General features: G+C 43.9%; 1 protein-coding gene across 1 annotated transcript in view; it reads right to left on the reverse strand.

Moving 5' to 3' along the window:
- Window positions 1-25,992, reverse strand: part of CEP112 (centrosomal protein 112) — a 287,868-nt gene that overhangs the window by 240,390 nt on the left and 21,486 nt on the right. The window contains exon 5 of the mRNA XM_075579533.1: window positions 8,367-8,446. Coding sequence (XP_075435648.1) covers window positions 8,367-8,446 — 80 coding nt within the window. The remainder of the gene's footprint in view (window positions 1-8,366; window positions 8,447-25,992) is intronic.

A 25,992-nucleotide genomic window follows, 5' to 3' on the forward strand; every position in this document is an offset into this window, starting at 1 on the left:
TCCTCCCCCTCACCCCTTATTCCTATATTCGATAATCCAGATTTTCCCCCGGGTTGTGTCCCCAGGGACTTTAAGCAATTCCGTGAATCGGGTATAAAGACAGCATCGGAGAACAAGGGTTCTCTGATGTCATTCTTGGAGTTACAGGACAGACACCCCTTGGTAAAACTTCCCTTATATGGATTCCTCCAGATCAGACATTTCCTCCAAGTGGCGTCCCACAAATCCAAATTTAAAAGCCTCACGACTTTTGAAAAAAAATGTGCCGTAGGAACTTACCAAAGAGGTTTGATCTCGGGAATCTACCTGAGACTAGCACGTTCCCTGATACCCGCCAACCACAACTATATGTTGAAATGGGCTCAGGACCTAAACATAGACATAGATAGAGATGACTGGGAGGACATTTGGGAAGCTGCAGCCAAAACATTCATTTGTACTACTACCAAAGAGAATATATACAAAATTCTATTTCATTGGTACCTGTCCCCGAGAAGGCTGAGCCGGATCTTCCCTGACCAGCCAGATATGTGTTGGAGAGGGTGTGGTCAGGGTGGAGATCTGGCACATATACTATGGACTTGCCCGAGGGTCCAGATTTTCTGGAATATGATCCGCTCTATGGCGGAAGAAATAGCGAGAGAGGAGATCCCTCTGGACCCCCTGGTGTTCCTACTAGCGAAACCAACTGACTCAGCCCCAGCTTCTACGAGAAAACTAATCTCACACTTGTTCACAGCAGCTCGCTGCTCGCTAACGGCCAATTGGAAACAAATAAAAACCCCGTCCAAACAGATGGTTCTCCGCCGAACAAACGAGGTTAAATCGATGGAATACTTGACGGCCCTCCTGAACCAGAGCCTAGACCGGTTTAACAAGGTCTGGGACTTATGGCCCTACAATTAAGATTAAAACACTCGCATCTCCAGATCAATGCGCCTTCCCCCCCCTCCTACCCTCTCCCCCCTCTTCACCCTTTTCTTTTTCTCTTTCTCTATCTGCTCCACCCTATCCTCATATTTCTTCTTTAAAATAAGGAGGAGTTACTGTTTATTCCTGCAAAGCTTCCTTGTCTAGGTTTTGTAAGATTGCCCGCCTTAATGTATGTACAAACGGTTGTAAACACACCTCATGTAAATTTATTGGATTGTTGCCTGTAACCCTCCATGAAAACCAATAAAACTGTTTGTTAAAAAAAAAAAAAGACTGTTACCCTTTTTTTTGTTCTGTATCCTAATCCTCACTTTTCTTAACGAAAATTCAAATAAAGAACAAGTTTACAAAAAAAAAAAAAGACTTAACATCTGAGACGCCCCCGGATTGATTGAAGGAGGGTATTTAAACCCAGTGAGGACATCATACAACTACTGAGAGCCTGAGGAAGCTTGACAAAGCGAAACGCGTTGCTCCAATTCACCTAGGACGTTTGTACCCCGGAGGCTGCCGTAGGGAAGCGGTGAGGTTGTGTTCCAGCCGTGCGCGTCATCTACTGCTGCCCGGACACGGAAGCAGGGAGCGCTCGAACGGGACAAGCCCCACGGACTTTGATATACCCGACGAGGGATTTTTAGATGTGTGTGTACTATTGTTTGTGTTTTTATTAAATTTTAAACGTTTTCACTCCCACTCTCTCTGTGTTTCACGGACACCTGGGGGGAGCTCTGATTGGGACCAGGCAAGAAGGAGCCATACAGAGTGACGAGCAAAGATCATAATATTCAACAAACCAAGGAAAGAACCACCTGACGTACCTATACTCTCACAAGCCCGTGTGAGTATTTATGATATTTAGCAATCTTTTATTGACCCATCCCTGCATAGATTAGATCACAAGAAGTGCATAGACTGTGGTTCTATTGGAACCCTTGTGCATCATTGAGGTGTTAGGTGAGTCTGGCTACTTCACTAACCAGTCTGCCTACAGATCCTATGGTTTTTAATTCTACAGACATCTATTTACCCGCTCCTCCCTACATATCAGTTTTGATCTCTCGCTCATCAAATGAACTCTACCCATAACTGTCTCCTCTCCACCCCTTTTGCCTATACTGCTCTCAATCGCCTTAATGCAGCAATACGAGTTTCACTTTTTGTATTTTTTTTGTATTTTTTATTATTACAGGAATGAAGCAGGGGGTCTTCTCTGAAATTAACACAGTTTAGCTCCGGGGACTGCATTCTTCCAGAGATACTTACCTCCATAGGGAGTGCCGGTATCTCTTTTCAGTTTACATGTCCCCGTCACATGGGCCAACCGGAAGCTGCACCGGATGTCATCATTGCTTCCTATAGGCCAGAGTGACGCAGGACATTTAAACGCTGCCATTATGTTAGGCACACAGTTTCTCGGACACCGACATCCCCTAACGAGGTAAGTATCTCTTGAAGAAGGGGCCCCCAAAGCTGAAATTAACACAGTTCAGCTCCAAAGACCCCATCCTTCCCCCCTGTAATTAAAAAAAAAAAGTAAAACACCTATTGCTGCTTTAAACCTGTTTCCCCTCACTGTCCCTTAACTGTGGAACTCCCTCACCCTCAGTATATGGCAAGCACCTTCTAGCCCCACCTGTAAGTCCAACCTTAAAACCCACCTCTTAAAAGAAGTGGTCCAACAGCCTGGACTCATAGCTACTGTCCCACACCAACAGCCATTCCTACCAACCATTGTGGCCAAGCACTGCCATCTACTGCACTTACTCCCTCACCTGCTGTCTCTGGAACTCTCCCAACATAACACTTAGATTGTAAGCTCTCCGGGGCAGGGATTTCCTTTCATATTGTCTGTTGCACTTATTGTACCATAATTCCCCATACTGTATTGTCTTTCCTGTAAAGCGCCGAGTACACTGTGGGCACATCTACATCTTTTGCCTTCAAAGAAGTAAACAGATGAAGACATTTCCACGTCCCTAATGTTGAATTTCAGTAGCACTGAAACATTACTACCCTCCAAGTGCACTTTACTAAGTAGGGAAACTCAATTCAGGGGGAACCCCAGAAAAAAACATTTTGGGGATAATCAAGCCAAACTATATTCTGTCCGTGGTCATTCCTAACATCTGGTGTGGCGGGGTTCCTGAAGAGAGGGTTGTAAACTATGAATACAGTACAAGCCAATGAATGTTCACCTATTTCTGTTTTTAGAAAGATATACATCTTAGTGGAATCCTTGCCCAAAGAGCTTACAAGCTCCCCTAGGCCCTATTTAATATGATGTGAGGCCAACTCCCCTATGTCAGTGATGTTCTGGGCTCCATTCAAATGAGCTTCATTAACATGGATAGATTCACTGCATATTGCAAAGCCGCCCTTATGTTTCCTTCATGTTTGGTGCATTGTATTGCTTGATCATTCTCTGGCTTACAATGTCTTGTCTGGCATTACAGAAGTAAAAAATATAAATCCATTTCCCGCTTGCTGTATCTCAGGACTTGTTTTGGATACACTTTCCTTAAACTAACCGCAGGTTAGAAGCCACATAAAAAGAAGAGCAGCGTTTCGGCTTAAAGTGCCTGCGAGCGTGAAAACCATAATGACAGGGTCTTATACCCCGAAGACACAAAGTGTGAGTGGCAAAGACGGGAAGATGACTGGGGGAAGGATGAGAGCACATAATGACTGATGCTTAAAGCAACGAGACATAAAAGTGTTCAAAACACTTTCTACCACTGTTAACATAACAGAATTTACCTGCAGGTACCTGATTAAAGTGTCAGTTGCAAGGCTGAAAAGATAGTAATTATTGAATATGCTTAAGAAATGGTGTGTTGAGTCTACAGACACAGATAAAAAAATAAAACAAGTACAGCTGGACAACAAGACAGGAGAATATATACTGGAACAAGAGTCTTTTCAACTGGGTCCCAGTAAGAATGTTAACTGATCTGTTAGTGAATGCTAATCTGGGAAGTGAAGAACATCAGCATTTATAATGCTATTCAGAAGTGCTGTATCTAAGGAACACCAGCCTTGTGTATCAACACAATATGCCCATGTCAAGAACAATTACCAGTAACGCACAGGGCTGCAGCATTTGGTTCTGCATATTATCTGCCAATATGGAAAGATGCCATCTCTAAATGGATGTGTTCTTGGGACTGGCGGGAGTGAATGACTGGCACTACACAAAAGTACTTTGTAGCCCTGAACTATTGGCATTGCGCCGGTATTAAACGTTACCCAAGTGTCAAGCTAAATATTTGCTTTCAGGAGATTATTTTGGAAGTTAGATTTACCAAATTTATTTCGGGGTGATGGAATGAAGCAGAGGTTCCATAAAGTAAATCCTTAGCGGAATCCATCCTTAAAAAGTGACTTACATTGTAAACAGTTAGCCACCTATTAATACAACATGACTGGATGGTAATGATAAATGAAGTACGACTTGATCCCGTTGGAATGGTTTACAACATCCATTCCAACTGGAACGAACGGTAGCAAAGCAGACGGAGGTACTGAACTGCTTGTTCATCAAGGGGCATATTCAGACATAGTAGTTACAATAGGCAAACAGGGTTAGCCTACTTCAATACAAAGGCAGTGTTCACATAGGTGGTCTTAACGCAGGGGTGCTCAACTCGTCCTCAACCCCCACCCCCCAAACAGGTTAGGTTTTCAGGATGTGTATGTGTAAGTGTGTATATATATATATATATATATATATATATATATATATATATATATATATATATATATATATATATATATCCATCCACCTGCAGCACAAGCCCGTCCCTGCTGTTACATGAAGCTTTTTTCCCACTATTCCTTAGGTCTCTAGCACAGAAACAGTTAAAACTACAAAATGAGGCGAAGAACGTTTTGGATTGACATTTCATTCATTAATAGTTTACTAGTCTGCATGTTTCATCATAAGACTCCAGCGGATCAGAGGTTCCTTTGGCAAAGCACTGCAACTCACGTCAAGAATAAGATTGTGGCCCACTCATATTTACGGCTTTCTTTTCCAGCTTTGCATCTCTTAGGCTCAGGGGTGACCAACTCCAGTCCTCAAGGGCCACCAACAGATCAGGTTATCAGGATATCCCTGATTCAGCACAGGTCATCTGTGCTGAAGCAGGGACTTATTGAGCCACCTGTGCTGAAGCAGGGATATCCTGAAAACCTGATCTGTTGGTGGACCCCTGTCTTTGGTGGACTTGCACGCTTGTTACCACTATACCCGTTTATTCTTCTGTGAGTATAGTACAAAACATCCTCCTTCTTTGATTAGTGCCAGAAAAAGCAACTGGTTCTTGGGTAGAAATAGAACACGTTGTTTGGCTAATGGAGTTGTACAGCTGCAAGTTTTTGATAATCCCAAGATGCACTTCAGCCCTTTCGTGCTAAAGGAGCCTGCAGCCCACTGCAAAGCAATAATGATAGGTTTGTTAATCCAGCTTCTTAAATTACATATTTGTTTTTTCAGCATTAAGATGACCTATGACTGCCATTAGCTCACTTGGTTCAAAGTGAACTGCATCGTCAAAATAAACAAGGAAGAATTAAAATTCCTTGGAAATGCTGCATTTTAAACATAGGTTTGTCCTAAAATAAACATGCTACTCAATTCTTCATATTAGGGACTGGTTTGCTCTGTTTTGTTAATAATAACTTGTTTTTCATGTAGCTCTTTTCTCCCAATAAGACACAAAGCGCGTCACAATTACAGCATTGCGCGCAGTACACAGCACATAGGAATGTTACAGACACAGTCCCTGCCCCGCAGAGCTTACAATCTATGATTTTGGTGCCTGAGCCACAGAGAGATAAAGTGACTTCCCCAAGGTCACAAGGAACTGACACTGCTGCCACTGCTTCAAACTCTGTGTCATTATTCTATCAGTGCCTTTACTCACTGAGCTGCTCCTACAATATGCAGCTCTGCGGGGGTGGTAGCACCATAAACAGTAAGGCTAAGGTCCCGTTGCACGCGTCCGCACGGCTGGCTTGCTTGCCGGCGGCGCGTGCAACTCGCTGTACCGCGATCTGCGGTCTACAGGAAACGTCAGTAGTAGCGGGGGGCGTGGCCAAACGGGTCGGGGGGTGGGGGGGTGCGGCCATGACGTGAGGGGGCGCGGCCATGACGTGGGGGGCCGGAGCGGGAGGTGGGCGGGAGTGGGAGGATTGACAGGGAGGGGGGGGGGGGCGTGGCTTGAGCGGAGGGACCCGCTACTCTTCCCCCCCCCCTCCCTCCACGGGCTGCCACGGGCTGCAGGTAAGTAAAAAAAACACACACACGCAGGCACTCATACATACATACATACACACACACAGACAGGCACTCACGCACTCATACACACACATACACACACACACACACACACACACAGACAGAGACAGGCACGCACGCACTCAGGCACACACATACACACACACACAGACAGGCACGCACGCTGCTTTCACTCCACACTCCTCCCCGCTCCCCGAAGCCTCTCCTCCTCCCGCAGCCTCCCCTCCCCATTGGCTCACAGCCACACCACGTGACGCGTCGAAGCTAGGAAACACCATTCTCTTGTGTCTCCTAGCGGCTGACGCGCCACAGCGTGTAGTCAGCTGTGCAGCCAGTGGGGACCGGGACCGGCTCGCGAGGATTCCCCTGCTGGTGGGGAACTCGCTACATTGCCGCCCGCGCCAACGAGCGCAGCGGGTCCCAGGCCTAAGGCTACGGCCCCAGTGCGCGCGACGGGTGCTCCTCCCCCTCCAGCCGAGCGATCTGATGGGCATCCGATCACTCGTGACTGGGGGGGCGTGGCCAGGACGTCACACGGCTAGTTCGCCCTCATTGGCTGAACCGCCGCTGTGACCATTGCCCAGCCGCCGCACCAAAAAGACAAAATTCTTGTCTTTTGGCAAAGGCAGTCGTGCATCGCGCACTGTGCAGGCAGCTACTGCGGCCAACACCATAGAGGGCCGTATTTGCGTGCGCAGCCGCAGCCACCAGGGACCAAGCCTAAAGATAAAGTATTCTTATTATTTTATAGGCAGTGCTACACATCTCTCTGCAAATCTTGCATGGCTAAAAATGAGCAGTCATTTGTAGCATGATATGAGTACATACAAACGTTTATTTAAATAATAGCTTTGGCACGGCGTTGCCTGCACGCTCCTTATTCTCATTTTAGCCTTCCAGACTAAATAAAGCAATGGAGGAAAGGGGGAAAATGGAGAAATTGGATCCAGAATGAATAACAGAATCTACTGTGATTTGTGGAAATCTAAATGAGCTTTTAAAATCGCCATGTATCTTGGAGCTGTATCAGCACATTCCTTAACAAAGCAGTGCAGGTCTTTGGAGAAATTAACTGGTTACTAGCAGCTGCTGGAGAAGTGGAGGTAACTCCTCCGAATGACACCCCCAAAATGCAAAGCTGATTATACAACACATGAATAAAGCCAGCATCTCAATGACAACATAAGCCCTCACGGATCCGATTAATTATCCCTTCTCTTGATCACAACTGCTCCTATGTGCTTATAATTTATTCATTTTTCTAACCAATGAAAGGCTCTTGTATGCAGAACGATATTTACACACTATAACATAATTCTACTGACGGGTACACTGCAGTATTGTGCACACACACACAAAGTGTGTGTAGGATGTGGTATAATAGTTTTTAGTGCATTCATGTTGCATTCCTTACATGTAACTCGATGGATGAAGGTCCTTTATAGGAACTGAAATATCACCACATGAAAAAAAAGATAAAAGGTATTTGATCCACATTTTCAGTGCAAGTGTTCATTCCCCTGATTATACGCTTCTCCAGCATGACAAACTAGTGGCAGAAAAGACATCAAGCTGTGTCCTCCTTAGCCCCATCATATTAAAATATAGCATTTTGGCTTCTTATTTGGGTAAAAGAAGTGCATGGACCATCCCTACACCATCCAATAACGTAGGCTGCCCCATAGTGTTCTCTGAAAAGAGTAAAAGGGGAACATCCTACAATTTTGTGTTTGGAAACTGTCACACATTATATAAGTTAGGGCGAGTAAATAAAAGTGACACAAAGCCTCCATCGTACAGCAAATAACTATATCACTTGTGAGCGCATTCACATTTCTCAGACCGGTCTGCATCCCTGCCTTTCACCATTATCTCTTAGCATACACTGCTTCCACTGCAGCCAGGGATTCGGGGAAATTACATGCAAATGAGCATAGTGTTACCTTTTGCTTCATGTCCATTTTAACATGGGACCCCTATAAACCATCACACATTAGAATGATACATTTAACTTGATTAGGTTGACTGGTTTGCGTGCTGACATTTAACTTCCTGAGACCGCTGGCGTGGTATTGTGAGCGCGCACTTTATTCCCCGTTGGCTGCGTGCATACACACTCCCCATTTTCACTTACTTCAATGTCCCTTCCAGTTTGGAAACTTTCTTGAGCCCTTTTTCTCTTTCTTCCTCAAGTTTATTCTGCAGATCATGCACCTGTCCGTTTGATAAAAATAAAAATAAAATAAAAAATGCATAATGTACTATTAGTAAAAGGTTTCATTTTTTTAAATATTTTATATATTAGTGAAAGATTTGTTACAACCTGTCATTGTTGAGAAGACACATCTTTTTAAATATTCTTAATCTTGAGGAAAAACACAATTCCAATACTTGGATGTTTAAACAAGCGGTGCGCAAACTGGGGGTGCAAGATTTTTCAAGGGGGGGGGGGGCCCGCGCTTTTCTCCAAGGCACTTCATGCCTGGGGATTGCGTGAGGCCTCTGTAACACTCCACTTACCTTGATTCAGCCGGCTGTGTGACGCTTCGCCATGGCAACGTGGCGTCAAATGATGCCGCAGGACCACGTGACATCACATGACCCGTCGCCATGGGAACGCGACGGGGGCCATGGCATGACGCACATGACCCCCGCACGCCGGAATGCAAGGTGGGGGGGGGGAGGACCAGAGCACCAGGGATCAGGCAGGGAGGGGCGCAGCGCGAAAAGTTTGCGCACCCCTGATTTAGACGTGTGTGACCAATTCTTGTTAACTGATATATTTTACCAGTAAAGATACATTGTAGGGCCGTTTTCAACAACGTCACAAATTGTACCTGCAGGCATGTGCATGTAAATCAAGACCAACAAATTAACCACGTCGCCACAGCAGCTCCTCTCCTTATCTAAAGCCCTGCACTATTACACCGCTAATATAATGCGTACTGTTAAAATTATATGGAATATATTTGTCTTACCATTATATGTGTTCATCCCAGTAAATGATTAAAATAATTGATTTATAATGCACCAACATTTCAGTGCAATGTGAATTACAACGCAGAATAATTGTGGATCCCTTCCCTAGCAATATCCGGAACTGTAAAGAAGGGCAATTATATTAATAACAATAGTTTTCGTATATATAGCGATGCAGTGTATTGCTCTACACAGACTTTTACAGGCACGCATGCTTTGCCTGTAGAACTTACAATCTATTTTTGGTGCCTGGCAGATAAATTGACTCCCAAGGTCACAAGGAGTACACAGAACAGACCCATGAGGTTTTTCAAGCTCTATTGAACGCTTTGTTCATACACTATAAGGTATGCCAACTCACAACACATCTACAGTTCCCTAGGACATGCAGGACGACTAGATCTTTGCTGAAAGTTTTCTCAATTGCAGATTTCCTTAGCCAGCATAATAGCCTACAACACAATGCACTTGGCACATCTAGCTGTACTTTTCATGTTAGTTCAGGTCTCTGTCTTCTCAAGAGAAGACAGCCTTTAAAGGAGAAAATCCCTGGAGGAAGCAAGGTCTCACAATAGGAAGTATCACAATGCTTGCAAACTCTTTCATCCCATTCAGGCAGCTGCTGACACAATCTCAACACCCAGTAAGAAAGCGTACACGTGCACTACTATTCATTCACTAGGACACTGATGAAAGCCATCGCAATTACCTTTTCTGAGTGCTAAATCAATGGCATGTCAATCTTGCCCTTTCAACAGGAATGCAGACAAGTTCCTTCGCTGCCGGGAAGGTAGCCACGCACTGCTTTTTGATTGCAATGCAGACACCCTGGCAGCGCAGGGGTTCATTTAACCACTTCATTTAAATCACCCTAACTAGCCCCGTCCGGAGCTGAGCCACATACGTTTCAGCTCTTTCGACTCCCCGGTTGCCAAGATACAAACTGGGGAAGTCACAGGTATTACTTCATGTAAAAAATTTTTTAAAGGGGATTTAAATGGCCTCCAATGGGAAGCCACAACAGATGTGACTAACTATTGGCCCAAGATTTGGCAGCCATTTTGTTTCCCCTGAGGGAGATGGAAGCCCAGTAACTTCACAGGTAACTCGGGAAGCAGGGGTTCCCCGGAGCTGAACATAGTGGTGTTTGGTTATGGGGGCTAACAAAAACAAAGTAGGAGCAAGTGCTGCTTTGACAACCATTCAACACAAGGTACTTAACGTTAATATGAAAATAAGACTTTGGCTTTAATCAAATACTCAGGCACTTATGGATTGAAAAGCCTCAACAAGGATTATTTGATGACAACCGACACCTACGGAATATGACTTAATATACATTCTTCTTTAATATTTTGATACACACAAAAAAACCCGCACAGCTTATGCTAACCACAGTGAGGTGCTGACTGGATGGAGACTGATTATATCATATGAGAGAAAAAAGGACCCAGTCTTCCAGCACTCTGTCACAACAAATGTAGAATTGTAAATTTAAAATACTTTATTAATAACCAAGAATAAAAAATAGGGTGTTAAAACGTAATTAAACGGTGTATTATAACAGCACTTGACTGTATCCTTCATAACCCATCCGAGGTTGGGTGGGTAGATATAGTAATAAGATCCCTTATAGATATTCTGGATCAAGGCGCTATATGTTATAGCTTCCTAAAAGATATAGGAGATGGGTCTATTGGAGCTCACTTATAGGTTGATCTCAGTATTAGTGTATCAGTGCATGTGTTACGCACTCAAATGATATACCAATAATGTAAGCGTTCTATGGCATAGTAAGCGACAGGTTAGACCATATCTGCCCCTGCTTGAAATAGCGCTGCTCGCTTGATAATCTCGCTAACATTAAAGGTGCTAGGTCTATGGTGGAATCATATTGTGCCCATAAATGAAATAAAGCGCAGGCTAATAAGCAAACAAAAGGTAAGGTATAGTTTCGTTGGCATTGATCAGGTGTGTAATTTATATACCATGGACACCTATACTGCAGAAAAGTAATTGATGCAGACCACCATATGTGCTGCTGATATGTCGTAGGATTTATGGGTGTGCTCTTAATCCATAGAGCTCACTTATATTATCAGTTGAGTATGGCTGCATCAATATTGAGCTTGATGGTGCAATGTGATTACCAGTCGTACATTAGCCATTCTGTTAGAATCCACATAAATACACCTATTGCACATTCATAGTCACTGATCCCAGGGCTGGGTGATATGGTGCATGAAGGAGGCGGCTAATGTTAAAGCAACCTCCACTATAATTGTGGTGGCTAGAGCTGGTATCAACACTGTTAACTGCTCAAAAGTTAGTCTGCCAGTATTCGGTGAGTACACTGACAAAATGCCAACAGTGTCAACCGGTAGGTAAAGCGGGTGTATGTGGGGTTGCTGATGGGATGAAAAACACTGTAAGATCACCCCACCCCCCTTATTTACCCTTGATGACAGATAATACCTTATACCAGTTTGTGGGGGGGGGGGCCGGTCTACCTGTGAATCGCATTGTTCCCTATATCAGCGCTGATCTTGGTTATATCAGCGCTGATATGCTCGAGGACCTGCCTGTCTGTGAGTGAGTAGACCCTGTGAGGTAGTAGGATCCCGCGGTACAGTGACACAGCGCGATCCTAGGTAAACATACACGCCGGGGGAAACCGCAAGTCTAACAACGCGGATCAATATCCATCAGCTGTTGTGTTGATTTGAACACAACAGCTGATGGATATTGATCCGCGTTGTTAGACTTGCGGTTTCCCCCGGCGTGTATGTTTACCTAGGATCGCGCTGTGTCACTGTACCGCGGGATCCTACTACCTCACAGGGTCTACTCACTCACAGACAGGCAGGTCCTCGAGCATATCAGCGCTGATATAACCAAGATCAGCGCTGATATAGGGGACCATGCGATTCACAGGTAGACCGCCCCCCCCCCCCACAAACTGGTATAAGGTATTTATCTGTCATCAAGGGTAAATAAGGGGGGTGGGGTGATCTTACAGTGTTTTTCATCCCATCAGCAACCCCACATACACCCGCTTTACCTACCGGTTGACACTGTTGGCATTTTGTCAGTGTACTCACCGAATACTGGCAGACTAACTTTTGAGCAGTTAACAGCGTTGATACCAGCTCTAGCCACCACAATTATAGTGGAGGTTGCTTTAACATTAGCCGCCTCCTTCATGCACCATATCACCCAGCCCTGGGATCAGTGACTATGAATGTGCACTAGGTGTATTTATGTGGATTCTAACAGAATGGCTAATGTACGACTGGTAATCACATTGCACCATCAAGCTCAATATTGATGCAGCCATACTCAACTGATAATATAGGTGAGCTCTGTGGATTAAGAGCACACCCATAAATCCTACGACATATCAGCAGCACATATGGTGGTCTGCATCAATTACTTTTCTGCAGTATAGGTGTCCATGGTATATAAATTACACACCTGATCAATGCCAACGAAACTATACCTTACCTTTTGTTTGCTTATTAGCCTGTGCTTTATTTCATTTATGGGCACAATATGATTCCACCATAGACCTAGCACCTTTAATGTTAGCGAGATTATCAAGCGAGCAGCGCTATTTCAAGCAGGGGCAGATATGGTCTAACCTGTCGCTTACTATGCCATAGAACGCTTACATTATTGGTATATCATTTGAGTGCGTAACACATGCACTGATACACTAATACTGAGATCAACCTATAAGTGAGCTCCAATAGACCCATCTCCTATGTCTTTTAGGAAGCTATAACATATAGCGCCTTGATCCCGAATATCTATAAGGGATCTTATTACTATATCTACCCACCCAACCTCGGATGGGTTATGAAGGATACAGTCAAGTGCTGTTATAATACACCGTTTAATTACGTTTTAACACCCTATTTTTTATTCTTGGTTATTAATAAAGTATTTTAAATTTACAATTCTACATTTGTTGTGACAGTGCTGGAAGACTGGGTCCTTTTTTCTCTCATATGATATATTCTTTAATATTTTGCATGCTTTGTGAGATCTTAGCTAATATCACATTATAACTTCATTTGTTGATGCACACAAAAAAAGAAAAAAAGAGTGCAATTCTTACATGAATTCTTTAAGGCATTGAAACTCCAGTCCTCAAGACCTCACAACAGGACAGGATTTCAGGATCTCTCCGATACAACACAGGTACCTTAATCAGTTCCAGCTTAAGCACAGGTAGCTTAATCCGTGTCTCAGTGGAAAACTGAGACACCTGTACTGAAGCTGGGCTTTCCTTAAAAAATTACCTGATGAAGAGTTGAGAACCCCTGCTTTAAGGACATTTTGCTTTCCAATTGCCACTAAAACTCCTTAACATTGAGTAAAAGCCTCATTCATATGTATTCTTGCCATGTTTATAATAGATGATCCTAATACACACAGGCATGACAAGGATAAAATCTGATAAATTAATTTTGAAACTCGGGTGCACATGAAATATTCAAAAAGATGGGATAAAAAAACCACATTCAAATGGCTATCGTTATGGATGAACAACAGCTTACACAGAAAGCCATCAAACACAAAATGATTATATGATTCCGATGAGCTTTGATCTGCATGAAAGTTGGCAGGTTTCAGGCAACTTTCAAGGTCTTTCAATAGCTTCTCATTTGGGCTTCAACTGTGAAATTCTTCAGAGAGAAATACAGAGAATCGATTAAACTCTTGCAAGTATTCAGCTGTGGCAGTCTATTATTATTTTTGTATGCTTCTTGGAAGAGATAAAACGCTCATTTAAAATCAATAGACATTATAAACCATGACTACTTATGAGAGAAAATAACATTCACCTTATACACTCCTGAAATAATATGAGGCATACAAGCAGGTATAATGGGAGAGCTAGTGCATAAATAAAAAGGAGGCACTGTGGAAAAGCTAAAGCAATGTGTTATTAAAAATAAAGTGTCATGGACTATACCTGTAAATGTAAAATATATTAAGATGATAAAGAAGATGGGACAAAATATACCATTTGTATCTTCATATCTAAACAATTCAAATTACACACTGTGCCTCCAGCACAAAATGTTTCAGGTCGAACCCAAGCCTACGAAGACGTGTTGTTCCACAGATGTTCAGCCTCTACATTGGACACCAAACACTTAAATTGTCAGTAAAGCCGCTCCCCGTCCACTGCGATGGAGCTTGTTTCTTGTTATTGCCGGTCCGTAGGGCATGCCATGAGTTATCTGTGCTGTGCAGGTGTTTCCTCTGCTTGTAAAATCATTTAGCTTAACCAGTTCCTGATTTAAAAGATTAGCACACTTCATCAAACAGTGATGTTTAACTTTATTACCCATTATTTGTTTGATGTCCCAGGACCTTAATAACGGACAACAGCCACTTTAGATCAATAAAGGATATTAGATAATGGCTGCAATGTTTGGCTTTGCAGAATGGACCCGATGCTTGCTGCTTCCTCCACTTTAGACACAGGCCATGAGTTTGGTCTTTAATGACTTCGTTCCTGTGTATTTATTGGCCTCTGCCAAACCTATCGTTCTAATTGAAGAGACGTAGGTGTTCTGGTTCCAGTTACCATCTTTTTAAGCTCCAATCATATTCAACAACACGTTGTATAACATGTTCAACTTTAGTTCCACAAAGAAAAATGCAGTGAATACCGTACCTTCTCATATCGGGAATTCCCAAAAGCATGACAAATTCCACATAATATACCACACATATCAGTTATGGTGGGTAAAAAAAGTGACATAACCCCTCCACAGTACAGTGTACAGCAAATAAAAATATCACTTTTCAGCACATTCACATGTCTCAGACAGGTCAGGAACCCTGCCTTTCCACATTAATTAGCATACAGCCAGGGCTTCTGGGAAATTACATGCAAATGAACACACAGTGGCACCTTTTGCTTCATGCAACTACAACACACATAATTGAGAAATGCTCAAAGAACTAGATTAGTCATCACTTGAGTCTAGGCGCAAAGTTCATCTTGCCTTCAAATGCTTTCTGGGCAAGCTACCCGTCTATCTGAACAAGCTCCTCACCCCTACCACTTGCAGCACTTATCATCTGAGATGTGACTCCAAAAGACTGTTCATGGTCCCAAGGCTCAACAAAGTATCCGGCCGTTCGTCCTTCTCTTACCGTGTACCCCAAAATTGGAACAACCTATCGGATACTCTCACATCCACCACCAATTTAAGTTCTTTCAAAACCAAACCTGTCTCACATGTTAATCTGGTCTGTAACTGTTACATACGCCCATAATATATATTATCTTTAAGTATGCATGCAATTTCTTGTATATAATGTATACCCTATTCACTTATGTAACTGTATTTGTAACCATGTATTATTTGTCACTAACTCCTATGGCCAGAACATACTTGAAAACGAGAGATAACTCTCAATGTATACTTCCTGGTAAAATATATTATAAATAAATATATGCCCATTTTATCATGGACCACGTATAAGCTTATGCTTGCCGTATCACACAGCTTTTCAGCACAACCTGGGTTAAAGAAGTGCAGAGGCAGTAAAACCGACTCAGAGACAGCCTATTTCCACCTTTTGGGTTTCGTCAGTGTGAGGCTGGTTATACTGGCTATACAATGTGACTGACGATGGAATAGGTTTCAGCCTCACAGAATATGCCAGCATTCTGCTTTTTTTGGCGCCAATTAAGGAATAACACCCACATGAAGTAGGAATGCTGCATCGATTCCATAGTTGCAGTGACATGAGTGGAACCATCGATGAACTCACAATGTAACAAGGAAAACATATTCTAATTGGTTTCTACAATGATTTGAGATTACTCAAATCAGTGCTGATAACGTAATGTTATTAAGGATCTTTTATGCTTAACAATGCAATTCATCATCTTCACGCACGTTTGTAACTTATCAGGGATCCAGTTCAACGAAAACTTCTTCTTTGGAATGTGTGTCTCACTCAATAAAAGGCATTCGGGATCTATTAACATTCACACCAGATAAGCCATTCTTTGTCTTCTCATTGGCACTATGCTGGCAAATAGGAAATGTTAGTAATTTACACAGACAAATTTATTAGACACAATTAGGATTTGGGGGTACTTGATCAACATGGCAAGTCACTTTATACTTTTGTTCCTGGAACTTTGAATGAAAAGGTCTCTTGGATTCCTGGATTTGGGAAACAATCGAAACACTCTACATTTGATGTTAGGAGTGGAGAAAACATGTGTATGCTATGATCAGATTATCACCACTGGGCTTCAGTAACCAGCTAAATATATATGGATATCTAAAACACCACAGTAAGTATGTTATGCTGAAACTGGATTAGACTGCATGGGTCAGACATGCTGATACATTTCTTACTACACTGGTTCCCTGTGAAGATCAAAAAAAAAAAATATATATATATCACAGAACGGTATCATCTATTTATTTTTTGATTATTGAAGCTCGGCTAACACGGTACTGATACCTCTACACATATATATATATATATATATATATATATATATATATATATATATATATATATATATATATATATATATATATATATATATATATATATATATATATATACAAATATAGCTGTATGCTCATCTGCATGTCTTAGGCAGGTCTGCAACCCCGCCTTTCCCCAGTATCACCCAGCATACAGCACTTCCACTGCAGCAAGGGATTCTGGGAAATGACATGCAAATGAGCACACAGTATCACTTTTTGCCTCAATAACCATTTTTAACATGGTTCCCTATAGGCTTAAGCTTGCTGCATGGTCACAGCCTTGAGCACAGCCAGGGTTAAGGTGCATACCCAGAAAACGACCCACAGACAGCTGTTTCGACCTTGATACCATGCAGCAAGCTTAAGCCTATAGGGAACCATGTTGAAAATGGTTATTGAGGCAAAAAGTGACACTGTGTGCTCATTTGCATGTCATTTCCCAGAATCCCTTGCTGCAGTGGAAGTGCTGTATGCTGGGTGATAATGGGGAAAGGCGGGGTTGCAGACCTGCCTAAGACATGCAGATGAGCATACAGCTATATTTGCATATTTGCTTTCCTGTGGAGGGTTTTTGTCACTTTTTTTACTCACCATAACTTAACTCAGTATATATATATATATATATATATATATATATATATATACAGTGTTCGACAAACCTATACATTTGCTCGCCCCGGGCGAGTGGATTTAACCCCCGGGCGAGTACATATTGGCCCAAGCAGCACACGTTTGGTACTAGGTAGCGAGTAGATTTTTTTGTGTGGCGAGTAGATTTTTTGGTGATTTGTCAACCACTGTGTGTGTATATATATATATATATATATATATATATATATATATATATATATATATATATACATATATATACATATATATATATATATATATATATATATATATGTAAATATAACTGTATGCTCATCTGCATGTCTAAGGCAGGTCTGCAACCCCACCCTTCACCATTATCACCCAGCACACAGCACTTCCACTGCAGCAAGGGATTCTGGGAAATGACATGCAAATGAGCACGCAGTGCCACTTTTTGCTTCAAAAACCATTTTTAACATGGTTCCCTATAGGCTATATATATATATATATATATATATATGTATATATCTGAGGAAGATCCCCCAGAGGGATCGAAACGGAGATTTGTGCTATGTTTAATACATAAGTTTTGACTTTAACCCTCTGAGTGCTGTCGCCTCCTTGCCGCTTTTGGTAATGTATACAGTGGTCGACAAATCACCAAAAAATCTACTCGCCGAACAAAAAAATCTACTTGCCACCTAGTACCATACGTGTGCTGCTTGGGCCAATAGGAGCTCGCCACGATGTTAAATCCACTCGCCCGGGGTGTGCAAATGTATAGGTTTGTCGAACACTGCGCTATATATATATATGTACAAAAAACACAAAAAGAAAGCACCCGATCCTAGTGCAATATGTCCAACAAAATACACATTTATTATCCCTAAAAATCCAACAAAATGCTAACTCACAAACAACAAAGTAAAAACAGCATTTTATGAGGTATACTCATGCACCAGATGAGGATTCTTGGAAATTGCTGCCTATGGCGTCTTACGAGTCCAGGATGCAAAGGTGAGTACCCACATTAACAACGCGACATACACCCTACGCGTTACTTCACATTACGTGATTTCATCAGGGCAGCAATTTCCAGTTCACACGCAGTACACAGTTCTGCCCGGAACTAGATACACGCTAGTTTTGTTTCCGGAGGACAATTTGAACCACAGTATCGCTTCCTGAGTTCCTGCTGGACGGAGACCCAGAGGAGCACTGCGATCCCATGCGGTGAAAATACAGAGTGAGCTGAGTAGCTGAATCCTCGACTTTGGGTCGGTGGGTGGGTGGGTGACTTTGGGTTGGTGGGTGTGTGAGTTTGGGTCGGTGGGTGGGTGGGTGACTTTGGGTCGGTTTGACTTTGGGTCGGTGGGTGGGTGACTTTGGGTCGGTGGGTGACTTTGGGTCGGTGGTTGGGTGGGTGAGTTGGGTCGGTGGGTGGGTGAGTTGGGTCGGTTGGTGGATGACTTTGGGTCGGTGGGTGGGTGACTTTGGGTCGGTGGGTGGGTGACTTTGGGTCGGTGGGTGGGTGGGTGACTCTGGGTTGGTGGGTGGGTGGGTGACTTTGGGTGGGTGGGTGACTTTGGGTGGGTGACTTTGGGTCGGTGGGTGGGTCGGTGACTGGGTGACTTTTTCAGGGTCGGTGACTGGGTGGGTCAGTGACTGGGGTCGGTGACTGGGTGGGTCAGTGAGTGGGTAGGTGGGGTCGGTGAGTGGGTGGGTGGGGTCGGTGGGTGGTTTTGGGTGAGACTGGGTGGGTGAGTGTGAGACTGAATGGGTGGGTGAGTGTGAGACTGAATGGGTGGGTGAGTGTGAGACTGAATGGGTGGGTGAGTGTGAGACTGAATGGGTGGGTGAGTGTGAGACTGAATGGGTGGGTGAGTGTGAGACTGAATGGGTGGGTGAGTGTGAGACTGAATGGGTGGGTGAGTGGGAGACTGAATGGGTGGGTGAGTGGGAAACTGAATGGGTGGGTGAGTGGGAAACTGAATGGGTGGGTGAGTGGGAAACTGAATGGGTGGGTGAGTGGGAAACTGAATGGGTGGGTGAGTGGGAAACTGAATGGGTGGGTGAGTGGGAAACAATGGGTGGGAAACTGAATGGGTGGGTGAGTGGGAAACAATGGGTGGGAGACTGAGTGGGAGACTGAGTGGGAGAGTGGGTGGGAGAGTGGGTGGGAGAGTGGGTGGGAGACTGACTGGGTGGGAGACTCACTGGGTGGGTGAGTGGGAGACTGACTGGGTGGGTGAGTGGGAGACTGACTGGGTGGGTGAGTGGGTGACTGACTGGGTGGGTGAGTGGGTGACTGACTGGGTGGGTGAGTGGTTGACTGACTGGGTGGGTGAGTGGGTGACTGACTGGGTGGGTGAGTGGGTGACTGACTGGGTTGGTGGGTGACTGACTGGGTTTGACTGACTGGGTGGGTGACTGACTGACTGGGTGGGTGACTGACTGGGTGACTGACTGGGTGGGTGACTGGGTGGGTGACTTTGGGTGACTTGGGTGACTAAGTGAGTTTTTGGGTGACTAAGTGAGTGGGTGGGTGACTGAGTGGGTGGGTGACTGGGTGGGTGACTGGGTGAAAGTGACTGAGTGGGTGGGTGACTGAGTGGGTGGGTGACTGGGTGGGTGGGTGACTGGGTGGGTGTGTGGGTGACTGGGTGGGTGACTGGGTGACAGTGCGTGGGTGGGAGACGGTGGGTGACTTACCTTGACCCCGTGGCATCTGGCTGGGGCAGGAGGTGAGTTCGGGAAGCTGGGGGGGGGGGGGCAAGAGTGGCAGGAGACCCGTGCCGCGCTTCCCCTCCGTCCGGGAGCGGCGCACGTGATGGGGAGTCCCGCGCCGCGCTTCCCCTCTCCGGTAGTGGCGCACGTGAGGGGGAGTCCCGCACCGCGCTTCCCCTCTCCGGTAGTGGCGCACGTGAGGGGGAGTCCCGCGCCGCGCTTCCCCTCTCCGGTAGCGGCGCACGTGAGGGGGAGAGCAGGAGGCCCGGGCCGCGCCGTGAGGGGGGGAAGAGCCTGGAGTTTGCTGCTGAGCAGGAGGGCCGCGGCGCATGGTGAGGGTGATGGTGCGGCTGGGGATGTTGCGGAGCGTGGGGATTTGGGTGAGGTGGGGGGAGAGAGTGAGGGGCACCGGGAGAGAAGGGGGGAGTGTGTGTGTGTGGAAGGTGAGCTGCGGTCCAACTGACGGGGGAGAGTGAGTGTGTGTGTGTGTGTGAGGGGTGGTGTGTGTGTGTGTGTTTTTGCCCGTCACTCTGCCTCAGGCCAATGAGAGGTGTGCGGGGGCGGGCAGGCCAAGGGACCAATGAGATTGCCGCTAGGGACGCAGACATACAGTGCTTTCAGAAATATATAGTAGATATAATATATATATATAATCAAAAAATAAATAGATGATACCGTTCTGTGGCTAACGAAATGCTTTTATTCGTTAGCCACAGAACGGTATCATCTATTTATTTTTTGATTATTGAAGCTCGGCTAACACGGTACTGATACCTCAACATGTGTATATATATGTATATATATATGTATATATATATATATATATATATATATATACAAATCCAACTGTATGCTCATCTGCATGTCTTAGGCAGGTCTGCAACCCCGCCTTTCCCCATTATCACCCAGCATACAGCACTTCCACTGCAGCAAGGGATTCTGGGAAATGACATGCAAATGTGCACACAGTGTCACTTTTTGCCTCAAAAACCATTTTTAACATGGTTCCCTATAGGCTTAAGCTTGCTGCATGGTCACAGCTTTGAGCATATATATATTGGGCCAGATTAACCAAGCAGTGCTTCTTTAGAAACCAACTTCCAGCTTAGCTTAGTAAATATGGCACCAGGTAAATGGGCTGTAAGGGGGTATTCCGGTCACGAAGGTGTTTTACGGAACAACAACGATTAGTAAATGTGTCTCAGTAACGTAAGGTGCCTCCTAGCATAGACGGCGTTGTATGGCGTAGCACTTCTTAGTAGATATGGCCTTAAGTCTTTAGGATTGCTCATTCGTTTCTTTTTGAAGTACTGGTCACGCACACACACACACACACCAAAGTTTACTGCATTATAAACCAGCACAGACATCAGGAAGGTGGAGACGTTAAAATGTCAGGGGATTGTGGTGATCTCACATGATCTAAAGAAGATTAAGTTGTGGTCCGAATTGTTATGCTGGGATGAACACTTCCTCCTATTAAAAGTACGAAGGATAAAATGTGTCCCTGCTATTTATGAAGCATTTGGAACATAAAAAGAACAAAAGAAAGTAGTGTGATAACCTTTTATTGAACCAAACACCTGTTTAGAGGGTAGAAACTTTTGAAGCAGTAAAGTTTGGTGTGTTAGCAGTAATATCCTTTTTGATGCATATAATTTATTTGTGTGGACCACACACAAGACTAGTACACACCTGCAACTTGTTTACTTTGGTAAGTTGTTGACTGCAAGCCCTGATTTTTCTGTTTCGTTCATTTGTCTCCGCATTTCAGCTTTGGAGGTCGATGGGGACATAAGTGGGCCGAGTGGTTCTTAACTACTGCCAATTTCTTGGTATCTTCGAACCCTTGGAATTGGTCCTAGGTATTTGGTCAATTGAAGGCAGAGGAACAAAGTGAAAAACTCAGAATGAGACCAAAGACCTAGTTGACGTGTGACTCAATACAATGCCTTGCTGGCCCATCTGATAGCAGAAGGGTTAATATTGACATGGCTGTCAAGGCTACATAGAAATATAGCTTATGACGGCAGACAGGAACAACTTGGCCCACCCAGTCTGCCATTTTCCCTACTGCTATAAAACCTCAGACCCCATTTGAACCTTAATAAACACACAAAATCCCAGCTAGCTCAAGAAAATCCAAAACCCACCACATTATATATATATATATTATTATTTTTTGACATATATATATTAGTGTCAAAAGGAGTGCTACTGAGTGTGGCCAAATGTAAACAACAAAAGACATAAAAGCCCAATGCTACATCCAATGTGACAAAAATACATATTTGAACCTTGGCTTTGGTTACAAAGTCCTAAACGTTGGAGATTCGGATACTGAATTGTTTCAGTGGAATAATTCTGACAAATAAATATGTGCGTTAGTTGGGGGCCATTGATGCTGGAATGTATGAGACTGATCTTCTAACCACTCGCTGAATTGCAAGAAGACATATGGGGCATAAGCTGGGAAAAATACAAATACACCCCATTTGTACCTAAAGCCTCTCACTTACTGCCCCAAACCTCTGGAATGCCCTTCCCCTCATTATCCGACTGGCATCCTCTCTCTCCACCTTGAAGACCCATCTTAAAACACAACTCTTTAATGAAGCATATGGGTAACTCCATGGCTGATACTATACACCCCATGCATCAACCATTACACCTTGCAGACGCACTTACCAGAACACTCTATTGTCTCTAATTTCTCCCTACTTAACACTTATATTGTAAGCTCTTCGGGCAGGGATATATTTTCCAATTGTTACTTTTATGTCTGAAGCATTTATTATCATTGTGCCCCTTGTATTACTGCTGTGAAGCGCACTGTACATGGATGGCGCTATATAAAGATATACATATGTTTAAGAACTTTAAGTTCAAATGTTGTAAGGTTGTTCCTACTGTTTCTCCGATGCCTAAAAATTTAACAAATAATGTTTTTTTCCGCTGTGCAGAGATTTATAGAATAAACATACAAACGTGGTTAATACAAGTACTCACTACAGGGGACGTAAAAGGAACAAATGTGGGAAGCCAAGCATTGGCCCAGTATGCTTACCATCGACATTAGTCAAAAGCATGAGTATTTCATGTTTGCAGCTACATTATACAGCCCTTATCTCATTGCCATAATAGTCATCTGCATATGGTTTGTACACAATACACGGTCAATAATGTCTTCATGTGAAGAGGAAGGAAAAGCAACAAATATGGGAAGTTACTAAGCAATAAAGATAAAAAAACTCAGTCCTGCAACAATGCCCTGAATTCAAATGTCTTTTTCTTCCTTCTCTTTGATCTTGACTGTAAAAGGGCAGTGAAACTGACTAAGCGTTGCTAATATTCACGCAAAGCGAGACAGCATATGGGAGGATGTGGTTGCAATAATACACAGGGTACAAACTCATCGGAAACAAGTAGAAACGCATTCTGTGAAAGCCTATGTAACAATGTTATACCAAACCGGAAAATAACGTTATTGCAGGTCGCATATTCTGCTAACTTTTTTTTTTTATCGTTACTTCTGTAGATCTAAATTGGATTAACCCCTTTTCTGAAGTCCCCCCACCCCCCTAAAAAAAAAGAAAAAAAAAAAAAAAAAAGAGGATCGCAATTCATCGTTCTTGCCATGGGGTGGGCAACTTCAGTCCTCAAGGGCCACAAACAGGCCAAATATTGGGGATATCCCTGCCTCAGACGCTCAATCAGTGGCTCAGTCAATGACTGAGCCACCTGTGCTGAAGCAGAGATAACCTTACAACCTGACCCGTTGGTGGCCCTTGAAGACTGGAGTTGCTCCACCCCCCCCCTCCCCGGGCAAGCCCTATAACTCCTTTCCAATGCATTCCAGTACCCTCTATCATTCAAGGGATTAAAAGGAGCAATCTTGGCAATTTATTGTTATTATTTTTGTTTACAGAACTAAATCAGGGGGTATCGGAGCTGAACTGATCCATTTTCCCCGTTTTGGTGACCCCCCCCCCCCACCCGGTTCCAAGATACATACCGGCGCTGCCTCATGGAGAATTTAATATAGCCACTAGTATCGTCCATTAAGAAGCCGTAACTGCCGACGTTGCAGCCTCCTATTGGCCCACAGATCCCGCGAGATTTGGAGACCATGATTGTTTCCCCAGGAGGGAAATTAAATCCCGTTAAGTATTTTGGGAACCCGGTTGGGTGGCATGGGGGGATTAAACAGGGCACAAAGACTGCATCAGCTGTTATAGTGGGCTGTGACATTGAATGTCAATTGCATCTTGGGGGATGATGCAGGAAGAGAAAGACTAAATCAGTCAGGGTGAAAATGAGAGGGAGAAAGGTTAAAACATGTTTGGGATATAAAGAAAAAAGCACAGAAGCGCACCAAGGTTGAAAAAACATGTATTGACAAATACAATAAAAATGCAAGCTGTAACTTGGTGATTGACCGCATGATGAAGCACATTAATGTGCGAAACGCGTAGCGGAATTAGCCTAGTCTTAAAACGGGTACTCTGTTATCTGGCTGCTGACATAGCTCCGTGTACTTAGTACACATAGTTAGCTTGGTTGGGAGGTGTAGCGACTGGGGGGACTGCTAGATACGAGTGACGCAATGAGACGCGACACCCGGAAGCAGTACAGGAACATTGTAGTGCCAGTGTATCCCAGCGCGCAGGACGGACACGCACCAACCCAGGACCCACCTCCAGACCTTTGAAGCAGACCAGTGATCAAAACGGAGCCCTGACTGTTTATTTTCTACTGGACTACCAACTATTACCTATATGTAAGTTACAGCTTGCATTTTTATTGTATTTGTTAATACATGTTTCTTCAACCTTGGTGCGCTTGTGTGCTTTTTTTCTTTCTGTGGTTGGTCCACTGGTGAGTATTCCTTTCGGTGGACGCTGGTGGAGGAGGGGTGCCTCCACGCAACAGGAGCTGCAAGAGGAAGGAGTAAATCTACAACAAGATCATTATAGGAAGCTTGAGCGCGGATTGATCCCTTTCTGACTGGTAATCTGTGATGTTTGGGATATACATTAGGCGATCCAAAACACAAAATAAGGCTAAGGATCAAATACTGGAGGTTGTGAGGTTTTACAGCAGATTGGGAAATGTGCAGACTAGAAGGGTCGAGGGGTTCGTATCTGCTGTCACATTCATGTTTCTAAAACCTGGGCAGCGGTTATACTGTAGATGTGGATATACAGTATGAACAGCTTCAGTGTACACCATGCGTAGAGTTATCTATGCAGCATCTGAGCAGTGCACTCCCGTCTACAGAAACCTATTCTTGTAGAGCCAATGACATACGTAGCAACTCATAGGAAAGTTTTCTTTGACACACTGCACTTTTGCTACCCTGTTATAGGATTGTGAGACAGAGAGACAGAGAGAGAAGAGAGATTGTATCCAATGTTGAATTTGGTGGTTGGTGATTTTTTAGTGCCCAAGGCCATGATTATAGTGCGCGCGAGGGGTGATGTCACCCGCGAAAGTTGTAATTTAACTTTCGCGACGTCGCTGGCGACTTGGCCATTGATTGGTTCAGAGGCTGTCACATGTGGCCACAGCCTTTGAAAAATCAAATTTTATCAGCTTCAAATGCTTTTGTTTTCAGGCGATGTCGCGTCGCCGGCACTATAAGCGCAGTCCAACCCTCAGATGTATTTTGGTGGGGGGGATTTGGTCTAAAAAAAAAAAAAATCTGGGAAAGGGATTTGGAACAATCCGCCCATCTGTACTTATCAGAATGACACCTTTGACCTTAATACACTTAATTAATTGAAACACAATTAAACATGAATTCAATTCTAAAACTGCTAAATAGAATAGTGTGTACAGAGCTTTCTAAACCTTAGACGTTCTCTTGATGATCTTTTCTCAACAGGTATCAAACCCAATGGCTAATCTACGCTCGTCCAA

Source organism: Ascaphus truei, chromosome 22, assembly GCF_040206685.1.
Source record: "Ascaphus truei isolate aAscTru1 chromosome 22, aAscTru1.hap1, whole genome shotgun sequence".
Classification (NCBI taxonomy): domain Eukaryota; kingdom Metazoa; phylum Chordata; class Amphibia; order Anura; family Ascaphidae; genus Ascaphus; species Ascaphus truei.